The sequence below is a fragment of the Bombina bombina genome, chromosome 3, assembly GCF_027579735.1.
Source record: "Bombina bombina isolate aBomBom1 chromosome 3, aBomBom1.pri, whole genome shotgun sequence".
NCBI classification, from domain to species: domain Eukaryota; kingdom Metazoa; phylum Chordata; class Amphibia; order Anura; family Bombinatoridae; genus Bombina; species Bombina bombina.
In genome coordinates, this window is record NC_069501.1 from 944272707 (window position 1) to 944296743 (window position 24037).

A 24037-nucleotide genomic window follows, 5' to 3' on the forward strand; every position below is an offset into this window, starting at 1 on the left:
TAGGAATTCTAAAAGGAAAAAACATGATCCAAACACCAGGAAATAAAGGCTTTCCAGTCCTTATGATAAAGCTTTTTAATCACAGGTCCAAGAAGTTTCAGCAAAAGATAAAAAAACCTCTCTGTCTAAAAACTAGCCATTCAATCACCATGCCATCATGCTTAGAGTTTAAGATCCTGATGAAAAAGTTTAGAAACAGAAGACAAAAAAGGAGCCCCCTGAATAGTAAATTGAGGATTCAGCCACCAAGGCTCTAAAAAAACAATGTGCCTATCTCGTGTAGGCCAGGTTATAAAAGTATAATAAATACAATAACATAGCCTAATAGGCTAAAAGAGTGCCTTATAAACAAAATAATTTAGTTATCTATAGGCACCAATCTACTGGAAATAAGCAGAAATTCAGTAGAAAGCCAACCCATTGCTGAAACATAGCTGCAGAGGATATGGAATAGGAGTATGCCAACGACCCGACAGGAGGAGGCAAAAGACAGGTCCCTACAACACCGGTGGAAAGACTTGTGACTAACTCCCAAAAAGTGTAATTGTGCCACTACCCGGTACTCCCAATACATACCTCCGACAACAGTATTTTTCTGAGGGGAAACCGAGCCTAAAAGTTGCCTGAGAACCCTTCTCACAGCTGAACATCTGGAGCACCTTCATTTTTCACCTTCCTCCAGTGGAGGCAAAGACAAGACTAGTTACCATAGAGGTGGGAGTGGCTTTATAGAGATCTTGGGTATCTTTGCCTCCTCCTAGTGGTAAGGAAAGGTAATTCCCAGGAGTAATGGATTGTGAACTCTCGCCCCCCTATATGAAAGAAATAATAATGAAAGAAATTAAAGACAATGTATAAGTGAGATACACAAATTATGTGATGCACCCTACTTTTGACTTGAGTGCCAATAAACCAACATTTAAAAGGTATACCAAAACTTAAATGGGGTACACATATCAGAGCTGGGTGACCTCATATTCATATTTATATATTTCTTTATGTTAGCTATGTGAATGCAAATAATTACACAATAAGCATTAAGCCCTTTATTTCTGTAATCAGCCCTAGTATGAATTACATTTTAAATAAAAATATTTTGCTTCATACATACTGTATGTGTGGCTAGCTATGAGCTGTGATCATAGCGTCAATGATATACGATAGAAGCAGTAAAAAGATCGTTAAAACATGAGTAAGCTCACTTTTGTGATCTCTGAGATATGACAGGACTATACTATATAATCTTTTATTCTTTGAGGTTTGTATTGACAAAAACAGAATCATTATATATCACCCTTTTTTGCTTTGTATCACATTTATTAGATTAGATTTTAAGAATCTATATGGTCATAAGTAATCTTATAACTATAGCAGAAATTCATTTCTAAATAAAACCCTCCTAAGGTTCTGTTGCAAATATATTTGTATTAATAATATTTCCATATGATAACCATGCTGTAGCATGTACCATGTATTACTACTAATGCTAATACTAAAATCACTACTAGAAAAGGGACATAAAACCCAAATGTTTCTTTCATGATACATATATATCATACAATTTTAAAAAAACTTTCCAATTTATTTCTAATATCAATTTTTGTTAGTTTTCTTGTTATCCTTTGTTGAAAATCGGGAAGGTAAGCTCAGGAGTGTGCAACAATGTTATACATTAGCAAAAGCACTAGATGGCAGCACTATTTCCTGTCATGCAGTGCTCCAGACACGTGCCCGCTACCTATCTAAATATCTCTTCAACAAGGAATAACAAGAGAATAAAGCAAAATTGAAACTTTTGTAAAATTGTATTTTCCTTTTATATATATATATAAATATATAAATATGTCATGTTTTTAAAGGCCAAAAACAATGTTATTCTCTGCTACATTAACTATATGAAAATAATTAATATACTCACTAGAAGCAAAGCTAAAAATGTAGCAGAAAATTAACAAACCTTACCTGGGGACTGGAATATATTTCAATTTTTTTGAATTGAGATCTGTGACTTCCAGGTAACCAGATGCATGGGGAGGAAGAACATCTGTAAGTAAAATAAGAGCAGTTATTAAAATGAATTCATCGAAATGATGATTAGCAAACATTGCATTTATGATGTTGGCTTTTACAGCGTTCATCAAGAATTATCCAAAGACAATGTTTTGGTAGCTTTAGCTGTCACTTCTTACACCTAGCCTACTGCAAGACCCTTACCTACTGATTTCTTCCCACCACAATACTATGTCTCTAGCAGCAATACCACTTTCTTACCGTGATATCCCACCACAACACTATGGGGGATATTTATCAAAGCCTCAACTATGCTGCATTCGCCGGCACCAATACGCTCGCTTAACATCGCGGCTGCAGACCTGAATACGCTCTCCATATTTATAAAAAAAGCCGGAAAAAAGACACGCACCAAGTACGGGGCGATGAGCATCGGACTGTTGTATCTCCCCCTTTCTTTTGCTCTCTCCCCCTCCCTCTCTTTTGCTCTCTCTATCCCCCTCTTTTGCTCTAGCCCCCCTCTCTTTTGCTCTCTCTATCCCTCCTCTTTTTCTCTCTCTCTCCCCCTCTTTTGCTCTCTCTCTCCCCTTTCTTTTGCTCTCTTTCCCTCCTTTCTTTTGCTGTCTCTCTCCCCCTTTTTTTGCTATCTCTCCCCCTCTCTGTTGCTCTCTCTCCCCCTCTCTGTTGCTCTCTCTCCCCCTCTCTTTCCACCCTCTATTTTGCGCTCTCTCTCTCCCCTCTCTTTTGCGCTCTACACCCTCTTTTTTGCTCTCTCTCTCCCCCGTATATTTTGCTCTCCTCCCCTCTCTTTTGCTGTCTCTCTCCCCCTCTCTTTTGCTCTCTCTCTCCCACCCTTTCTTTTGCTCTCTCCCCCCTCTATTTTGCTGTCTCTTTCCCTCTCTTTTGCTCTCTCTATCCCTGTCACGCTCGGCTGCTGGGAAGCTCCGGCAGTCCTCTCTGTGTGCTTGATTGGCAGGTAGTCTGAGCCGCTTCTTGTTTCTTCAGTGCCTGTTTGTTTGTTACTCTTTGTGGCTCCTGTGAGGACTTTGCTGTGAAACTCTCTAACTGCTGATTTTCTGTTGCCAAACTCTGCAAAGACTGACTATGCTGTGTTAACCCTCAAACTTCCTGATAACCTGTTTCCAAATAAGTACTGTTTATTCTGTGAAACTCTCAAACTGCATGTTAACCTCTTGCCAAACTCTGCAAATACTGTTTATTCAGTGTAAATCTTCAAACTGCTTGATATCCTGTTGCCAAATACTGCAAGTACTGTTTATCCTGTGAAACTCTCAAACTGCATGTTAACCTGTTGCCAACCTCTGCAAATACTGTTTATTCAGTGTAAACCTTCAAACTGCTTGAATTCCTGTTGCCAAACTCTGCAAGTACTGTTTATTCAGTGTAAACTCTCAAACTGCATGATAACCTGTTGCCAATCTCTGCAAATACTGATTAATCTGTGTTAACCTTCAAACTACCTGATATCCTGTTGTCTAACTCTGCAAGTACTGACTATTCAGTATTAACCCTCAAACTGCCTGATAACCTGTTGCCATACTCTGCAAGGACTGACTACACAGTGTTAACCCTCAAACTACCTGATATCCTGTTGTCTAACTCTGCAAGTACTGACTATTCAGCATTAACCTTCAAACTGCCTGATAACCTGTTGCCAAACTCTGCAAGGACTAACTACACAGTGTTAACCCTCAAACTGCCTGATAACAAGTTACCTACTCCTGCATTATTAACTGTTCCTTGTTTTATCCTTCCTCTGTTTGAGTATAAGTGGACTATCCCTGCTCTCCTGATTCTGTGGAAGACATTTCCTGAAACCAGTTCCTTACTCAGAAGTCTATTTGGCTGATATCTTGTATTACTTTGGACTCCGGCTAACTCTGCTCCATATCGTGAGTACATTGGTTTTTAGAGGTTGTCGTGGGGTCACGTCCTGGATTAAACTCAGAGTGCAAGGGTGTTGTTTAAGTTCGCCCCAGCATTTGGGTCTTCTTCTGGACATTTCCTAACCTGACAATCCCCCCTCTTTTGCTCTCTCTATTCCCACTTGTTTGCTCTTTCTATCCCCCCCCCTTTTGCTCTCTCTCTCCCCCTCTCTTTTGCTTTCTGTCTCCCATTCTCTTTTGCTCTCTCTCCCCCCTCTCTTTTGCTCTCTCTATCCCCCTCTTTTGCTCTCTCTCTCCCCTTTCTTTTGCTCTCTTTCCCCCCCCTCTTTTGCTGTCTCTCCCCCCTCTCTTTTGCTCTCTCTCTCCCCCTCTCTTATTCTCTCTCTCCCCCTCTCTTTTGCTCTCTCTCCTCTCTCTTTTGCTCTCTCTCTCTCCCCCTCTCTTTCCCCCCTCTCTTTTGCACTCTCTCTCCCCTCTCTTTTGCGCTCTCCCCCCTCTTTTTTGCTCTCTCTCTCCCCCTCTCTTTTGCTCTCTCTCTCCTCTCTTTTGCTCTCTCCCCCTCTCTTTTCCCCCCTCTCTTTTGCGCTCTCTCTCCCCAAGTTTGCGCTCTCCCCCTCTCATTTGCTCTCTCTCCCCTTTCTCCCCCTCTCTTTTGCTCTCTCTCTTTCTCTCCCCTTTCTTTTACTCTCCTGCCCCCTCTCTTTTGCTGTCTCTCTCCCTCTCTTTTGCTCTCTCTATCCCCCATTTTTTGCTTTCTCCATACCCCCCTTTTGCGCTCTCTCTATCCCCCCTCTTTTAATCTCTCTCAGTCTCTCTCTCACGTCCGCACGGCCACGCCCAGCCCCGCTTCGCCCACCTCACACCCGGCCCTGACGCGTCACGCCACGCCCCTGTCACGCCCAGTCGGCCCCAGATGCCAGGTCAGTCTGTTGAAGGCCAGGTGTGTTTGTCCTTGCGCAGTCTCTACTATATATAATCATCTCTCTCTCTCTCTCTATATATATATATATATATAGGATACAAAGAAAAGTCCGGATCCTCAAATGCAGATAAAACATAAATCCTTTATTTGATAATGCAGGTAAAAGCATAGAGTATCGGCAGATACAGTTATTTAAACCAAGACTGACATTTTAACATAGACAGCTGGGCAATCTGCAGCAGACATGTTTCGTGCCTACAGCCACTTGTTCACTGCTCACAGGTGTCCCAGCTCATTATCCTTAAATAGGTATTTCTTAAAGGTATAGAGACTCAAATGAGTAAATGGTAATCTAATTATTGTCTATGTTAATAACTATTATAATATATACAAATCACAGATACATATATACATATGAAAGTCACTAAGCTCAGATAAACACTTCAGTTCATACACTTAAAAATACTAATATGAACTATTGAAGATTAAATATGAATAAATACACATAAACTCTGTTCATAATCTTATAACCTAATGCATATAGTGAACAATCATAATATAGAGGGGCAATATACAAAGACATGTGTATTACATAGAGTATGGAAGTCTAAGGATTAGATTTATACTTTCCCCTGTTTGATGTATAAATATACAAAATTCCTCTCTTATTTATGTTAAATATACAAATATATGTCCCTTCTAAAATTTAATCCTTGCGGAATGATAGTATTGAGGGAAAAAATCCAGAATACTTCCCTAGTATTTAGCTTTGTTTCTCTGTCACCTCCCCTCTTCCATAGGGGTACATGGTCTATTGCTTGGACCATTAATAGGCTGGCATCAGAGTTGTGATGCTCTCGAAAATGCCTAGCTATTGGGGTGTCAGACTCAATATCATCTATTGACCTGAGGTGTGCCAAGAATCTGTCCTTTAAGGATCTCTTAGTTTTTCCTACATACTGTTTATAGCACCCCTACAGGTCAATAGATATATTACATGTGTGGTGTTACAGTTTAAATAAAAATTAATTTTGTACGTTTTTTGAAGATGGGTTGAAACAAATGTTTCCCCCTCTGATACATGATCACAGGTCTTACAAACATTCCTTCTGCATTTGAAAAAGCCTTTCCGCTTTTTCAACCAACACGTTGCAGAACCACTGCCAGAGCTGTCAGAAGGAGAAACATAGTTTCCTATAGTTTTCCCCTTCTTAGAGATAAAGTCACATCCTTTTTGAATTATTTTCTTTAATGCCAAATCTGTATATAAGATTGGAATACATTCTTTTATGATGTTACACACTTCCCCATATTCCAGACTGTAAGTTGTTATAAATTTGGGTCTATTATCTTCCTGCTTATCCTTATTGTATCCCTGTCTTTTACGATATCTTAACAGTTCATATATATATATATATATATAGTCCAGTGTAAGAGAGTTTTTTACTGAGCCAAAAGGTACGGAACTGTTGTATAAAGTTCTCACTTGTGTAGTGGTAGAAATAAACAAACAAATCTACCCAATGATATCCACAGATAGCAGTGTCCCAAAAGGATTTATAGAATGGCAGTCTCTCTCAAACAATCGAATAGCATCAAATATAACGATTCCTGTGACATACAGCTTAAAGCATTAAAGTGCACACACTCGGTAGGAATTGCAAGTAAATGCGAGCAACCCGGTGCTCCAGCAACAACAGCCATGCATTCCTTAGCGCTCCGTAGTTAAATTATTTCCAATAGTTAATTAAATCGTACTCTGAGTTTAGCCCCTTGGGTACCCTAGTTTTTAATTTAAAAACCCAAAACATTTTCTCTATATGGGAAACTTGAATACATCCATATTCAATTGTACTCAGTTTCTAGTGGTTGATTTTTGACTACTCTGTGTTGAGCTGTCTACTTGAGAGAAAAATATATACTTGAAATATATATCTGAACTATATAGAAGTAAATAAAACAGGAACCTTAAGGGCATATTGGCCGTCAAGTAATATAACTTTACCATCTCTGGGATATTCACTAGATGGGCGGTCATTTCAGTGGGTCTTAGAACCTTGTTCCAATTGGGAACTTGGTCTGATGCATGTAGTCTACATTAATATGACCACTTGGTTTTATTGCTGTCAATCAAGAATGATCTCTATATTTGTGACACAACATTTTTAACAAGTTTTGTTGCATGTAGTGATAAGTATGTAATTCTCTATTGATTAACGCCATCTTTAATATGGTGTGTATTGTCACAAATTATAGAGAAACATTTCTTGATATTGAATTGAGTGCCAGCAAGTTTGCTGCCATTTGAGATATATATATATATATATATATATATGTGTATTTGAATTAGACAGCAAACAGGTGTCTATTTTTGTTGACGCTGTACACTTTTGTACCGGAATTTGGTTGCCTTATATATATTTTTTACATTGTTTGCATTAGTGTGTATATTTCTCCCCTTCTTAGGGTAATTGCAAAACATCTTGCACCGTTTAAATGGTGTGCATATTTCTCTCCTTCTTAGGGTATTTGCAACACAAATTGTGGAAGGTTTTATGATAAACATGATGAGCAATTGACTGTTTGTACTATTTTGCTTATATATATTATATACACTTTATCATGTACGTATTTATTACTTTTATATGTTTATTTAAGTGTATTATGTTACATAACACTTTAATACTATCTCTTTTGGACTATCTATATCCAATCTTAATACTTAGAATTGTTGAATGAGACTGATTCTGCATTAAGGGTTAATCCTAAAGGTGGTGGCTAGGCTTCACAGGCATTGGTTGTATTGATTGACCAATTACTTTCTTGTTTTGCTTTTAAAAGGGCATCACAGGTATACTGAATTAGCTATGATTACGGCTGTATAGCCGAAACATGTTAGCTTTCAGTTTTCCTGTGTTGCCTTGCTAACCTGTATATGGACCCTCCTGGAACCTTTTTATCGTTGGTGAATAAAAGATATCGTTTTTAACTTGCCCTGGATTGTCCGTTTTCTTCATTTGTTATATATATATATATATATATATATATATAGCAAAACAGGAAACAGCACTCTCTGGACTTAAGTAAAAAACAAGTAGTTTATTCAGTAACGTTTCGGGGAATGCTCCCCTTCATCAGACCTGATGAAGGGGAGCATTCCCCGAAACGTTACTGAATAAACTACTTGTTTTTTACTTAAGTCCAGAGAGTGCTGTTTCCTGTTTTGCTACATTTCAACTACTCTAGCACCCTGGCCCTTGGAGAACTGTTTGTGAGAGTGCAACTGACTCTTTTTGCCTATATATATATATATATATATATACAGGTGGCCCTCGGTTTACAACGGTTCAATTTACACCGTTTCAGAATAACAACCTTTTTTTCCAATCATGTGACTGCTATTGAAAAGCATTGAGAAGCAGTGCATTAATTAAAATAGCAAGTAGGTGGAGCTGTCTGCTTGTGTTGCAGCAAAGCCAAGCGGAAAATAATCAGTTTAAAGGGCCATAATACCCAAATGTTTAAACACTTGAAAGTGATGCAGCATAGCTGTAAAAAGCTGACTAGAAAATATCTCCTGAACATCTCTATGTAAAAAAGTAAGATATTTTACCTCAAAAGTTCCTCAGTAGCCACCTCCCATTGTAAAGGATTTCTAAGCAGCATTTTAGTGTGTCTGTCCTGGGACAGCTGAAAGGATGAGCATCATGCACTCTCATGCTATTTCACCAATCAGGTAAAGGAAGCTTACTATGTAATCTCATGAGAGTTAAGTCAAATCTCATGAGTTCACAGTAAGAGTTCATGACCTCAGCACTGCTGATGCTGATTGGCTGCTGTTCATTTCTTAATTTTTTTTTAATTTTTACCTGCAGCTGGGAGCAGCTGAGTATAACTTTTTACACAGAACTTACTCTGCTGAGCTGAGGAGATTGTGAGGTAAAATATCTTCCTTTTTTACATAGAGACGCTCAGGTGATATTTTCCTGTCAGTTTTTTACAGTTATACTGCATCAGTTTTAAGTGATTTAGCATATGAGTATTATGTCCCTTTAACCATACCTGAGCTATTGAGCAGATTTTAAAGGAACAAGATCTTCCTGTCTATAAATCAGTCCAGATTGGAATGCATAGAAAAAACTGTTTGCAGAAAAATGAAAGTGAAGTCTGTGTTGTGTGATTATTTATTAGGTTTATAATGCTTTTTAGCAAATGTTTTTGTTCATTTAACTTAGTTTAATTATATATTCTGTGTTGTGTAATTATTTTATTAGGTTTATAATGCTGTTTAGCATTTAAAATCTTCATTTCAAAGCTTTAAAAATAATGTATTAGGTGTTACTTATGACAATTTTGAGAGGGGCCTGGAACCTAACTCCCTCACTTCCCATTGACTTACATTATAAACTGGGTTTCAATTTACAACGGTTTTGATTTACAACCATTCCTTCTGGAACCTAACAACGGCGTAAACTGAGGGCTACCTGTATGTTATATATATATATATATATATATATATATATATATATTTATATATATATATATATATATATATATATATAGAGAGAGAGAGAGAGAGAGAGAGAGAGAGAGAGAGGTATAAATATATATTTAATTAATAAATCTTCAGATAAATGTAGAAATATTTAAAGTGTCAGTTAACCTTAAAAATAATGTTATATAATTCTGCACATAGTGCAGAATTATATAACATTATATTAGCGCAAACGTTATAAAACATAATATTCCCTTTTAATTTAAAAAAAAAAACGGCTGTTTTACAGACCCGCTCTCTGTGCTCTTCTGAGCGGGTCTGTTTTTTTTACACCGCGCATCGGGCCAGCTGTATAGTCACAGCCCAGCCCGACCGCACCATAACACTAAGTGCAGCTCGCTCCTGCTGTCAGACAGAGCAGGAGCGAGCTGCACTTAGTGTTATGGCACGGTCGGGCCGGGCTGTGACTATACAGCTGGCCCGATGCGCTGTGGAATAAAAACAGACCCGCTCAGCAGAGCACAGAGAGCGGGTCTGTAAAACAGCCGTTTTTTAAAAAAATGAAAAGGGAATATTATGTTTTATAACGTTTGCGCTAATATAATGTTATATAATTCTGCACTATGTGCAGAATTACATAACATTATTTTTAAGGTTTACTGTCCCTTTAATTATGAATAAATAGAACATATTCCATTATGTAAAGAACATTTGAAAATGAAATATTCCTATATTCATGTCAGGTTAGCGCTAATGAGAATATGCTATGTTGTTTGTACGATAGGGTATTTTTCATCTTTTTTTTTCTCCATTGACTTCTATGGGGAATGTGGATATGGGATAGTGTTTGCACGATAGTGGGGTGTTATGTTATGGGTGAATGTGTAAACGTGATTGCGATTTTCGGATTTTGACTTTATTCGCAATTTTTGTTACCGCTAGAGAAAAAACTGTTTACTTTCAACTTGTAATATCAGCACAATCTGACTAGTGCAAAAATGAAAATCCTAGCAGAGTTTTCAATCTAGCGAAAGTGCAAAATACCTCTCCACTTATAATCTAGACCTATATCTAGAAATCTGCATAACTTAAGAAAATTATTCAGTGGTGGGATTCAGTCGGTTCTCACCAATTCTTGCAAACCTATTCCTTAAATTTCCGAGGTTCTCAAGAATCGGTGATGCCATCTTCCTTAAAGGGACAGTATACTGTAAAATAGTTTTTCCCTTAATGTGTTCCCAGTTTCTTGTTATACCAGCAGCAGGGTATACAATGCATGGTCAATTGCTCCTTTAGGCTTATTTCAATCTAGGAGCATGCTACAGTCTTGTAATATGATATACACAAATGTCCTAACTTTGTGTATTATACAGAAGTTAGAGAACCTGAATTTCTAAAACTCACCACTGAAATTATTTATTACTTTACAAAACACAAAACAGTAAAATCATGCATAGTGTATATAATTCCTCAACCACTTCAAAATATCCCAATAAAAGCATTAGCTTGAGTAATAAGGCTAAGCTGGCACTGTATATATATATTACAGTGCCAGCTTCCATAGATATAGCCGTTGTGTCAGAAGGTTGCTAAGGTTGGATTTAAATAATGGATAGAATGATAAAACACTGTCTTAAATCGGTAGTGATTTATCTAGAGATTGATCGTAGAAAATCTTGACCTTTATTACTTCAAAGAACATGCAACTGACAAAAGCAGAAGACACACCAAACTGCCAATGTGACCAAATCAATATTGTTCTCTAAGCGAGCAAATTTAAAAATCAATGGAATCTAAGCAAATATAAACAATTACAAGGACAACAATTTGAGCATATTATAAATAAATTACGGAATTAAAGTGATACATAGGACATTGTTCTGACATTATACTCATAAAGTGTGCTGGAATAGTAAATTCTGGAAAAAAGTTGACGGTACATAATTTCTTTTGCTGTGAGAAACTGGTTAATGTACAATGATCTATTTTTAGAACCTGATGGATGTGTACCATAAATGGCCCTACACTTGAAAGAGATGGAAATAACGACTGGCAAGATAAGACGTTTTTATGTGAAGAATTTATACTGCTTGTTTTAACAGACTTATCCCTCTCAAAGTAATCTTTTCCACACATTCACTGAACTATGACAGACTATAATTCTAAGCAAAATATCATATTTTAACTTGACCACCCATAACATGAAAACAATACTGAAGTGTTGTTAAAACAATAGTGCAGCACACAACGCACAATGCATTTTTGCAGAATTGTTAAAAAGTAATTTTTTTTCCACAGTGACTTTCAAAGAAATTCTACATTTGAAAAACTTGTCATAACTTTCTGGTTCTGTATTTTCTGGTGAAAAATTCATGTCTGATACTTAAAAATTATTCACTAAATAAGTGAAAAGTACAATATTATGGGCTACATTACAAGTGGAGCGCTATTTTAACGTGTGCCCGTAAAAGGGCAAATATGCCCTTTTACAGGAGCACTTTAAATAACCAGCCATTACAAGTGGCTGGTTAATGCTCCCGCAAACTTGCAGTAGCACATTGCGCTAAGCGCAATTAACCAGAGGTCAGACCTCTAGTTAAAGTGCCATAAAACAGGTTGAGATCTGTGCATATGCTAAAAGGGCTAATTAATTTAAAATAGTTTGCATAAAAAATTGTTTAAAACTTGCTGGCAAGTATTTTAAAATAATTTAAAAAAAACATAAATTATGCTTAACTGATAATTTCCTTTCCATCTGTATGAGGAGAGTCCACGGCTTCATTCCTTACTTGTGGGAATAAAGAATCTGGCCACCAGGAGGAGGCAAAGACACCCCAGCCAAAGGCTTAAATACCTCCCCCACTCCCCTCATCCCCCAGTCATTCTTTGCTTTTCATCACAGGAGGATGGCAGAGAAGTGTTGGAAGATTTTGGAGTAGTTCCTTATGGAGGGTAGTACTCTTCGAGATGGGAATGGAGTTTGAAGTAGTCTTGTCAGCCTCTCAGTGAGAGCATTGATGAAAGTTAGAGTCTGGAGATGCATGGAGAGTCTTTCTACGAACCCATCCAGAATCATATTAACAGCTCCTTACGCAATCAGTGTTGACGAGTTTCGCTGCCTGCTTACTTCACTCAAGTCCATGTCAGAAGCGCTGCTACAATCTGTCAAACTTGAAGGACCATGTTACTGTTCCACAGCTTAGATTCCGGTAAGATCATTTCATTACTTTACACACATGTTAACGATAAGAAGACAGGGTAACAGTGGGACTCCTTTATCTTTATGGATTTAAGGGCTAATATCTCCTGAGTGGGATTACTGAACAGTGGGGGTATTCTCATCAACCAATGTTGAAATGTTAGAGACCACTGAGCCGTCCGCCTCTGAGGACTCTTCGCCCAACAAGGTGTGTTCCCTTGATTCTGTTCCTACATACGTAGTTTTCCCAAATTCCGACCCCCCATTCGCCTGTAAGGGGTTTGTTTTCACCAGAGGTTACTAGGCACTTCCGCATAGCCTTCTCTTCGCCTTAGCGAGGTTACCTATTCCTTCTACGCACAAGCGAGGGGTTAGTCTGGGCTCTCCTGCTCGAGACAATTTGGTGTCCGATCAGTCCTCTGGGGATGCAGTTCCTTCTGAGGCTTTAGAGAGAGATCCTCCAGGGTCGGAATCTGCTGGCTTGGGTCCTCTGTCTGCGGAGGACTTAGCATTTAGATTGGCACGCCTGCGTTTACTTCTGAGAGAGGTTTTGGCGATGTTACAGATTTCCAGGACTCCTCCGTCAGTTGACTGTCTGTACTCTAAATCAGATAACAACCTTAACTAGACGAGTGGAGGATGGTAATATTCCTTGTCGTCTTGATAATAATCTCAGTTCCGGACTCTATGGGGGATTGTGTCGTATAACAGGCAGGACCTGGTTTTGGTTTTCACCCTCCCTTTGCAGTCTTTTTTCGTTTCGGTTCCTTACCGGATCGTTTCTTTTGAACTCTGGATTGTTTAAGAAACTCTTCTTAGAAAGATGTTTCGTCGCCTGGGATTTTGTCCCTATCAACTTTGATGGTCTAGAAGTTGGAGTCTTCCGGTGGAAACTTATAGTTTTCTGCACGGGGCGATAGTTTTAGAGGACATTTTTAACCCTTGGAGCTTAATTAATTTGATGTCTCAGTTGTTCTAGCTTTGCTGGAACTTAAGAAGTCTTCCTTTTTAGCACAGGAGTGTTCTGGAAGATATGTTGTATCCTAGATGACAGGCAAGACCTGTTGTGGATACTAGTTAGGTCTGTTTCCTTCCCTCTACTTAGAAAAAGGAGTTTTTGCTTCAAGATTCCGGTTCACGTACAGCAGGCCCATCTATCCTAGTTAACAGGCTGGACCTGTTTAGGCATTACCTGGGATTGGTGCGTGATACTGGATTATATGGATCTAGGGGTCCTAAAGACTGGAAATAGTTTTAGTTTCTGGACAATTGTCTGATCAGGGAAGACTAGGGACCTTTGGAGTCTTTGGCCTGGTATATTTCTCACTGTGAGATATTTCTTCCACTGTTGGTGCATACCCTAATAGGGGGAGGGTCTTCTCGTCCTACTTGGGTTCTATGATATGGATGCGGAGCTTATGAGTTTTTCTTTTGCTGGAGAACGTAAGGTTCTCTCTTCCTTCGGTTCTTAGGAATCATATTTTTCAGTAAACCTAGTTCTGACCTTCTTGGGATCTGGGGTTTCAGGTAGCAGTATCCTGCTTCCAGATTTTTCGATTGTTCCTGGGTCTCGGCGTTTCTGGGTTTCTTACCTTCGCCTGCTAGCGATTTTTAGGGTTTTTCTCGTGTCTTTTTGATCCTCTGAGTTGGATCGAGACCTGAGTTGCTGGTGTCGACACCAGGGTGAATCTGGATGCTGTTTTTTTGTTACAGGGTACCCTACCTAGCAAGCTGAAGTCTTAGTGTTGAATTCTGCTGCGGCAGCTTTCTGTTAATCTGGAGTTCTTGCAAACTTTCCATTTGGGTCATGTCCTCCTGCCTCCTTCTGGTCTTTGTCACGTGGGGTTGATGAGTGATAGTCACTGCCGAGGCCATGAGTTTGACATAAAGTTGGTGTTTCGGCCTTAAACAGTCTTACATGGATTACCGGAGGGGGAAATCAATTCCCAGTGTTCCATTCAGATATCCTTGGTCAATTTTTTTTTCTCTTAGTTCTCCCGGAACAGTTTGGACCTGTCCATGGGGAGAGAGTGTCCTAGGGAGGTCCGCTGGTTGGGAGTTTCCTCCCGATTATTCCTTTTGGTTCCTCAGCAAGCATTCTGCTTGGAGGATTTGGTCTTTGGGGTTTATTCCAGTTGGGACCTCTTAGTGGGGAGACCCTCTTTTGAAGAACGAGAGTTCCTCCTGCTTTTCGGGGGGGTTTCGTGTTTGCTGGTGGGTGGAAGCCCACGTCGGCTCATTGCCACCGACCCGCACTATGAGTGTACCCTTCAGCAGGACTAACTGGCCTAAGGGATGGCTACCCTGCCTAGCAAGCTAAGGCTTGGAGTTGACTCCTGCTGGAGCAGTCTTCTTTAAGACTTTCAAGGAGCAAGTTAGCTCCTCCGCTTCTGTAGCAGAAGGTGGGTTTGCTCCCAGGGGGGGCTGCTACATTTTCAGTCTGCATATGCTAGAATTCTAGCTTTCCTCAGAGGGGTTATTTTAACCTTATTCTCTTTGGCCATATCGCTCTTTGTGGTGGAGGGTCGATCTTAGCAGGAGCAGACATCAGTGAGACGGTTTGCTTAGTTTACTTTTAGAGTTAGGTCTCAGTTTCGCGGCTTTGCCTCTATGGACCTTGTTCAGGAACCTGTAGGATCCTTGTGTTCTTCACATCCTGGACTCTCTGAGGCTAACTGCGTGGAACTGTTCGCTTAGCCTTAGCCAAGAGAGGTTTTTCTGATGGAGTATTGTTTCTCTCGGCTTAGTTCTTAGGCCGGGGTATAGTCGCTTCTATCATAAGGTGTGCAGAACCTACTTCTTATGGTATGTAGAGCGGGGATTCTCCTGGCATAAGGCCAGGATTTTTGTTTTGGGATCCTTTTCTTTTCTCCTGGATGTTCTGGGGAAAGAGCCCTCTGTAGCTCCCTTGGAGGATAGCTTTAGGCCCTATCTATCTTACTGCTCGGGAGGCTTATGAGCTTCCAGATGTCAGTTTTGCTCAGGTTTTGATTAGTTGAGGCCTGTGTTTAGATTCAGTACTCCTCTCTGGGGTTTGCATCTTGTTCTAAAGTTTTGCAGATGGCTCTGTTTGGGCTTATGCATGGAGTTGTTGTTAAATCTTTCTGTTTGAAAGATTTTCTTTTTTCTATTGGTTATTGCTTCAGCGCTCAGATTTTCTGAGTTGGCTGTCTTGCAAGGTCAGGACCCTTACCTAGTTTTCATATGGCTAGGGCTGTTTTCTGGGTTAGTTTTTCTTCCTATGGTTGTTTCACATCACGACATCATGAGAATGTGGTTCCTTCCTTGTGTCCTAATCCTCCTTCTTCGAAGGAGAGGTTATTTCATAACTTGGATGTGGTTCGGGGCCTTGAAGTTCTATATTCAGGCTACTAGGGAGTTTTTGTCAAACTTCTTCTTTGTTGTGTCTATTCTGAGAAGTGTAAGGGGCCAAAAGCTTTGGCCACTTCCTTGTTTTTTTCTGGTGGAGGAGCTTGTTCGCTTAAAGGAGGAGGAGAAAAGAACAATAAACATAGACACAGCCATAAAAGGAATTGTGTGGGGGGAGTTAGAGCTTTACAATTCAGAAACTAAAAAGAGAGAGTTAATGACGAGGCACTTCAGTATAAATTTGCAGGTAAAGTAATTAAAGTACATATTATATTATTTTGTCTCTTTCCCAACTTGTTTTATGTCCCTTTAATTAAAAATATGTTCCCCCAATTGCCCCCATAATAACGTGTACAGTTCCTGGTATAAAAAAAAGAGAATCTTTATTTTTTGTAAAAAAACCCTGCAAAAAGCAGTTATAAGGGGTTAAATTGAGGGGATGTGGGGTGTTAGAAAAAAAACGGCACTGAAAAGTGCCTTTACATAGCAGTCTATGGGGACTGTATTTTAAACTGCAAATATATATGTATATGCTTATGTACATATATATTTATGGGCTAATATGTATATAAACACAAATATATATATTTTAAATCTGCTGCCCAACACTGCACGACTTAACCCCTGTGCTGCGCTAGGTTCTTTGCTGTGTCCCACGGCATTAGATTGAAGTCTATGGAAGCTCTGATTCCAGGCAAAGCGAACACAAGATTATGTTCGCATTGCGGTTAACTTGTAATACCAGCGCACAAAAATGTGACTGGAGCACAAATATCACGCTTGCGAAAGCGCAATTTTCTTCACTCGTAATCTAGGCCTAAATGTTTGAAATTAAGTATTTACATGTCATAACAATAAGGGAAAATAAAAAATGTTTTAAGAGCAGATACATATGGGAGTCTGGAAAACTGTAAAAAAAAGATTGGACATATAACATCTCATCTTTTGTTCACTGGTTCCATTATACCTTTGATCTCTTGTAACTAGGTTCTCTTATATTTTGTCATTAAAGGGACAGTATTTTCCTAAATGCCTTATGTATCTAAGACAATCTAGTGTAATTTCTTAATAAATAAATATTTCTAACATATCTAAAACAGGTAGCTAAACTTACATTGAGGGAGTATATGCCGGCCACCCATAACTGCTACTCTAATTTTTTTTTTTGTAAGCTCCTTCTTGTGGCCAATCGGTCGCGCTGCTCTTTGTCTGTCCGGATGTGCGATCTTTGATTGACAGGCATAGCTTGGGCCTTCGGAGCATGCGCATTATCAGGCTGCACAGGCAATACAGTCTTTACCATTATTTGTCGGTTAAGGGCATGCGCAGTTTGCAGTTGTCGGCAAAAATCACTTGACAGGCATAAGCTTGTGAACAAGCTTGAATAGGAGGAAGGGGGAAGGTCGAAGACCTTCCTATGGGATGAACTTTTCGGCGTCAAAATACTTCCACATCAGGAGCTGCTGAATGGGCGGCGAGTGAGGGCTTTGAGAACGTTGATTTTTGGTATTTATATTAAACAATTTATTGAAAAGATTACTAAAGATTAGCAATTACAATAATAGAGCCTGTCTAGATTTTAAACTTTATACACCAACATGTACTGACGCTTTAATGTCCAATGCTCAATTAGTTCACCTATCTAATTTGTTTCAATTCGACTGTCAGAAAAACAATTAGTTTTTACCCTGCTTCTCTTATTCCTTGCCCTCCTATTTATTGTTCTCATGGGGACATTAAACTCAAAATTGAATTCCCCAGAAAATATTTTGTTATGCATAGTGGAAAAAAACCTTGAAATAACTTTCCTGTAATTTAAATCTGGAAATGAACATTGCATTTGTAATATAAAATGTATTATGCATCAGTGCTCTCCCCAGGGCCTTTTTCAGTGGATGTACCACCCAGCAGATTTTACTGACCACCAGGCTTAAAGTGAAGGTAAACTTTGATGAATGAAAGCCCGGTTTTTAAAAATACTATTACAAACAGGGGCACTTTCATTCATCAAAGTTTAGAAAGCAGTCGTTTTGTTTAAAAACTTACCTTTCTTCTCTTCACAGCCAGAGCAGCTTCCTTCACCCGGAGATCCTCTCTTCACACGTCAGCAATGACTAATCCGGCTTCCTCCAATCACGGCATGGCTTCAGGCAATGTTACCTCTTGGGGGAAAGCCGTGATTGGAGGAAGCCAGATTAGTCATTGCTAACGTGTGAAGAGAGGATCTCCGTACGGGGGAAGCTGCTCCGGCTGTGATGAGAAGAAAGGTAAGTTTTTAAACAAAACGGCTGCTTTGTAAACTTTGATGAATGAAAGTGTGCCTGTTTAATAGTATTTTTAAAAAACAGGCTTTCATTCATCAAAGTTTACCTTCACTTTCATTTTGTAGCCAATATTAAAAATGTTCACTTGTTATTGCGTAACTTCTCATTAAATACATTTGTGTTTACTTATGCAATTTATGTGTGCTTTGGATAGCAGAAAATGATTTAATATTAGAAAATATTACACTGTCCCCACCCGGCTACTTTATAATGCCATCCAGCCGGCAACATTTTCTGTGGAAAACAAAAACACTGTGTATAGTAAAAAAAACCTTGCATTGCAATACATTGACATTAATTATTTCGCCCCTTTACCTGTACCTTAAAGGGGCAGTAAACCTAGAAAATAATGTTATATAATTCTGCACATAGTGCAGAATTATATAACATTAGCTTAGCGCCAGCTTTGTAAAGCAAAGGGTTAGATAGATATTTTCAACTAAAACAGAACGCCGCTCCTGGCTCTACTGAGCGGGTCTGTTTTTTCTCCTAACTGCATCGCGGCAAGCTGTCTAATCACAGCCGGCCCGATCTTGCTATTAAACTCAATGTAGTTCGCTCCCGCTACCAGACCAGAGCCGGAGCTAGCTACATTGAGTTTAATAGCGTGATCAGGCGCGCTGTGACTACACAGCGTGCCTGCGATGCGCTTAGGAGAAGAAAACAGACCTGCTTTGTAGAGCCAGGAGTGGCGTTCTATTTTCGTTGTAAAATATCTATCTAGGGGGTGGAGCTAGCTGCCAACAGGAGCAGACGTGCAGGAAGAGAGCTCCTGCTCTTAAACTTATAAAAGTGATCCCTAAAGCATTTAAAAACTCATACTTAGGGGCTAGTTTAACCCAATATACTCTAAACTAGTAGCCCTCTATTGCCTAATCCAGAAAGGGGACCTTTACAAATAATTTTTGGTCCAGTGGGGCATACACGGACTCGGCCGCCGCCTAACCTCATCAAAGTGCCCGGTGCTGGCTCCGGAGGGTCGGGGATCCGCTCCGGAGCATAAGTCTACTGACTCCTTAAGGGCTAAGGGATTGGCCTGGCTCCAGCACTTGTGACCCTCTAATCAAGGGTATTGTACCTGGCCTCTTGGACCGCCATCCTAGGAGGCGATTAAACTCCCCACAGCCCGAGATTCCTGAACCCTTACTTACTGCCCAACATAGAGGTACCCCATGCTCTGGTGCGCCCTTGGGCGCGAAAATCCGCCATTTTGTTGAGGCCTCCTTCTCACGTTGCGGCACGATCCGCACCAGGGCCTCGAGGAGGAACTATACACCTAGCCGGCTGCCACATCTGATAACCCGTAGTCACCCGGTCCCACAGAGGTCACCTCGCCTGCATCTCCTGATTGCCAGCACACAAAAGTTCCGTCCGTTGTGGGCGCATCTGAGGGGGAGGCCCCTGATCTGGATCTGAGACTGCAGGCTCCTAAGCAAACTCCGGAGGGTCGGGGCTCCGCTCCGGAGTTGCGGCCTAGTGTTCTGGGGGCTGCAGGAGTGCTGACCGACTATCGATTATCCACCACCAAGCAGCTGGAGAGGACAAGCCGGAAGACACAGCAGGAAGACAAAGAGGTGAGATCATTTGTTACCTGCCCCTGCAGACATCATACCCAGAACAGCATCTAGACACCCTGGAAGACAAGGCAGGTTTGTTCTGCCCTATACTATCCAAAGCCCAGTCCAGGGGGTTCAAGGCTGCAGGGGGGCTGTTACTCTCCTGACTCACCCCTACACATAAAGACCTTAGGAACAGATTACCAAAAAAAAAAAAATCTTAACTGAGGTGTCTTCTCAAGCCCTCTTGCTGGACTCCCTTCCCTTATTAGTTGCCACAGGGGAGACACAGCCTTTTGTTAGAGACTCAACATCTGAAACCTAAGAGATTTGGAGCCTAGCTCTTCATACTACAATTTCATCTGCATTTTATTGTGATCACATTTGCACCCCCCAGACCCTGAGTGAAAGTGTATACGTTCTTAGGAGGACTTTAATTACATCAAAACCTCACCTTATATACAGGAGCCATTACCAATAACGTCTCACTCTCTGGATGCACTTTACACTTATAACAACTTGGGTTGCTATTCTGTCACTTATAGCTGCTGCAACAGCTTATGTACCTTTGGGTTCCTAGCCCAAAGTGGAGTGTTATTTTAGATTTCTGTTCTCCTAACCACTTTTACTCCTTGCACGTAGTACCTACAGTCATTGTTGGTGAGTTATATTGGCAAGTGTGTTTCTGAGTGCTAAAGTCTTAAAGCTCTCCCTTTCCGGCCTAACTAGTCTAGGCTGGTCACCTACACTTCCCCTTTCCCCTTCCTTTTGGTCGTACCCCCTCTCCCTGAGCCGAGAGACAGCCCTATAAAGGAAGAGGAAGCCCACTCAGTTGCGGTGCCCTCTACTTTTTGTGTATAGCAAATATAGGTCAAACTGAGGTAGAACCGTAAGGGCAAAGGTGATTCACTATTTTATGATACCATTTGTATTTTGTATATATTGAAATTTTGACTTCTTATTAATTTGTTACTCTTTGCCTGAGGAATTTTATACGGTGGTCCCTCACCTTTCCGCTCCTGCCCAGCTTCTCTGGGTGGGTCACTTCCAATTCCCTTCCCCCTTCCTTCGGGTAGTATCCCTAGGTTCCCCAAGGTGAGGGGCTAGCACGGGTGCCCTACACGTCTGCAACAGGTTTACTTTATACTAATAATGTAGTTCTTCCTGTGAAGTGCAGCTCAGCCCTGCTCTAACCATGAGATAGGTTGTCCTTAAACTGTATATTTGAATGTGCCATGTATAACCCTTGATTTTCTTCCAGCACAGCAGTATATAGCCTATGAGCCCTCAGTGATCCCTCTCTCTGTTTCTCTGGGATCTAGTTACTAACCCATAAAATGCCTCACACGATGAGGAAACACTCAAAGTCAAACCCCAAACCTAAGAAGACAGTGTTTGACCATTTTGCGCACTCTACTAAGGAGACTCTGCCCCACCCAGGTGTCGAAATGAGTGAACCTGACTCTCAAGATGAGGAGTCTCAATCTAGCCTACATTCTGCAACTGCCTCTCAACACTATATCACAGAATCATCACTCAAGAAACTCTTAGCTAATCAGACTAAGTCCATCACCCAAGAAATCCAGCGCAGTTCTGCAGAACTTAAGAAGGAGATCTCAGAAATTTGGGACAGAGTCGATGCGCTGGAGCGCAAGCAGGATGATCAGGCAGTGGATCAATCCAATATCCTGGCCTATGCCGAAAGTCTGGCAGAGCAGATTTCACAATTAGAATCTAAAATGGCTGATATGGAGGACAGATCGAGACGCAGTAATATAAGATTCAGAGGAGTCCCAGAGTCCGTAGCTCCGGGAGACATACAAGGCTATCTTCAAGATAATAGGCACCCCTGACGGCCTAACTAGCACAATGGAGAGGGCTCACAGGGCACTGCGCCCCAGGACAGTGAGTTCTGACAAGCCGAGAGACATCATAGTGTGTTTTCATAGCTTCTTATATAAGGACTGCCTACTTCAAGCTGCCTACAAAAATCCAAATCTTAGTGGTAGATTTGAGGGAGTCCAGCTACTACTCGACTTATCAGCACACACCCTTCAACAGCGTCGCCACTTTCAGCCAGTCACCACTGCTTTGCGTAAGGCCAACTTCAGGTATCGCTGGGGGTTCCCTACCAGGCTCCTAGCAACCAAAGATAACCAGACCATAACTATCACCACACCTTCTCAGGGTATGACTCTTCTTGCCTCATGGGGATTATTGTTAGACCCCCCTGAACACACAAGTCCAACCCCAACCTGCCTTAAGAGCCTAAGCTCCTGAATGGACGACAAAGGATCAGAGGGCAAAGAGACCCAATCCCAAGAATCCCAAGAACACTCTGAACCTACATTATAGGTTCCTCCAGGAGCCAATGGCCCTTGTCTGAATGTGTATAGGCTCTTAGGACTCAACTGAAAGGTGTCACTGCCCAGCCTGCACCCTGAGTCAGATGGAGTACCTTAGAGGCTTAGAGAGCCGTTAAATTGTTTGTTCACTTAGTAAGTTGTATGTTATCTCTCTTGGTTAGATATATAATCTGCTGTTTTGTAACCACTTAAGTTTAAGCACTTTATGTTAAGACGTTTATGTTCTTAGAGCGGGGCTGACGTTTTTGCTCCACTGCACTAGCTCCTGAGCTGTACGCTCACCCCCACATTGAAGCCCACATTAGGGCTCCCTTGAGGTGGACTACTTCCACCGCTCTAGAGAAACTACTAAGTGTCTCCTTTTACTCCCTACCTATCCTCCCCTTACCTTTTCCCTCATTCTGCTTCCCAGACATTGGTACTTGGACCTCTACCACCCAATTCCTAATCATCCCTAGTTATGACGAGTTCCCCTTTAAGGTTTCTCACCCAAAACGTTAGGGGACTTAACACTCCCTTCAAGAGAAGTCTCTTACTATGCTCACTGAAACACCATAACCCAGATGTCGCGTTCCTACAAGAGACGCATTGGCTAATTGACGAGCCGATTAGACTCTCCTCTAGGGAGTGCACGCATATAGAATATGCTCCCTTCACAAAAAAAGCCAGAGGCACAGCTATTGTCCTGCACAAGAGGCTAGCTGTTGAACCAGTCCTGACCATTAGAGACCCACAGGCCAGATATGTCATCTTGATTTGTAAAATCAATCATGTGCTATATACTCTCGTGTCAGTCTACTTGCCCAACACACACCAACCTAAGTGCCTCAAACACATACTTCATGTCATTGCCCAGCACAAACAAGGTAGAGTTATTGTTTCGGAAGATTTTAACATGACCTGGGACCCGAAAGTAGATAGAAAATCCTCTGACTCGAACAGGACTCCTTCTTCTACAGAACAACTTGCTGCGAAATTTCGTACTCTCATGACTGGCTCAGGTTACTTTGATATATGGAGGGCTACCCACACTAAGGACCGAGACTATACACACTATTCACAGCCACACCAACAATACGCCAGACTTGACTACATGTTCTTCACGGCAGACTCACTAGACCTGGTTACTAACTCAGCCATATCTATCTGCCCCTGGTCTGATCATGACTGTGTCACTACCGACCTCATCTCCACAAACACTACTCGCTCTAGGGTCTCCTGGCGCATGCCCCATAACCTCTTACAAGATATCGCCCTTAGAGAAAAATTGTGCACAGAAATCAAACACTTTCTTGAAACTAATGACAATGCCCAAGTCAGAGAAGACACCCTCTGGGGATCCGCTAAAGCAACCATTAGAGGCATAATGATCTCGGAGCAGGCTAACCTTCGAAAGCAGGCGGGACTCTCGTTATCTCAGGCCCACATTAAATTAAGAAATTTAGAATCCCAAAACAGAGTAAAGCCCATGCACTCTTTAACAGCCCAAATAACTGATCTTAAAAATCACATCTCGCAAATAGAGCTTAGGAGAACCCAAGATAATCTAACTAAATTAAAACAACTGTACTTCTATAAGGGTAATAAGGCGGACACCCTTCTGGCCAACAAAATCAGAAACAGAACTAGTGTATCGCATATACATAGTATTGTTAAAGCGAACTCCCTCCTTAAAATCCCTTCGCAGATAGGAGAGGCTTTTGCTGAGTATTATTCCAACCTCTATAATATAGAAAAGTCCGAGAATCCCCTTGCGACTCCAGCAGACACAATACGCGAGTACTTAAAAACCTTGAATCTCCCGTCCCTCTCACCCGATCAAAAGGACTCTCTAAACTCGCCATTCTCCACCAGAGAAGTACAACAAGTAATCAGGAACTCTAAATCAT

At 40.8% G+C, this 24037-nt stretch overlaps 1 protein-coding gene across 1 annotated transcript in view; it reads right to left on the reverse strand.

Moving 5' to 3' along the window:
- The window catches only part of VWA8 (von Willebrand factor A domain containing 8), a 1436595-nt gene that overhangs the window by 384598 nt on the left and 1027960 nt on the right, over positions 1–24037 (reverse strand). The window contains exon 37 of the mRNA XM_053707969.1: positions 1963–2044. Coding sequence (XP_053563944.1) covers positions 1963–2044 — 82 coding nt within the window. The remainder of the gene's footprint in view (positions 1–1962; positions 2045–24037) is intronic.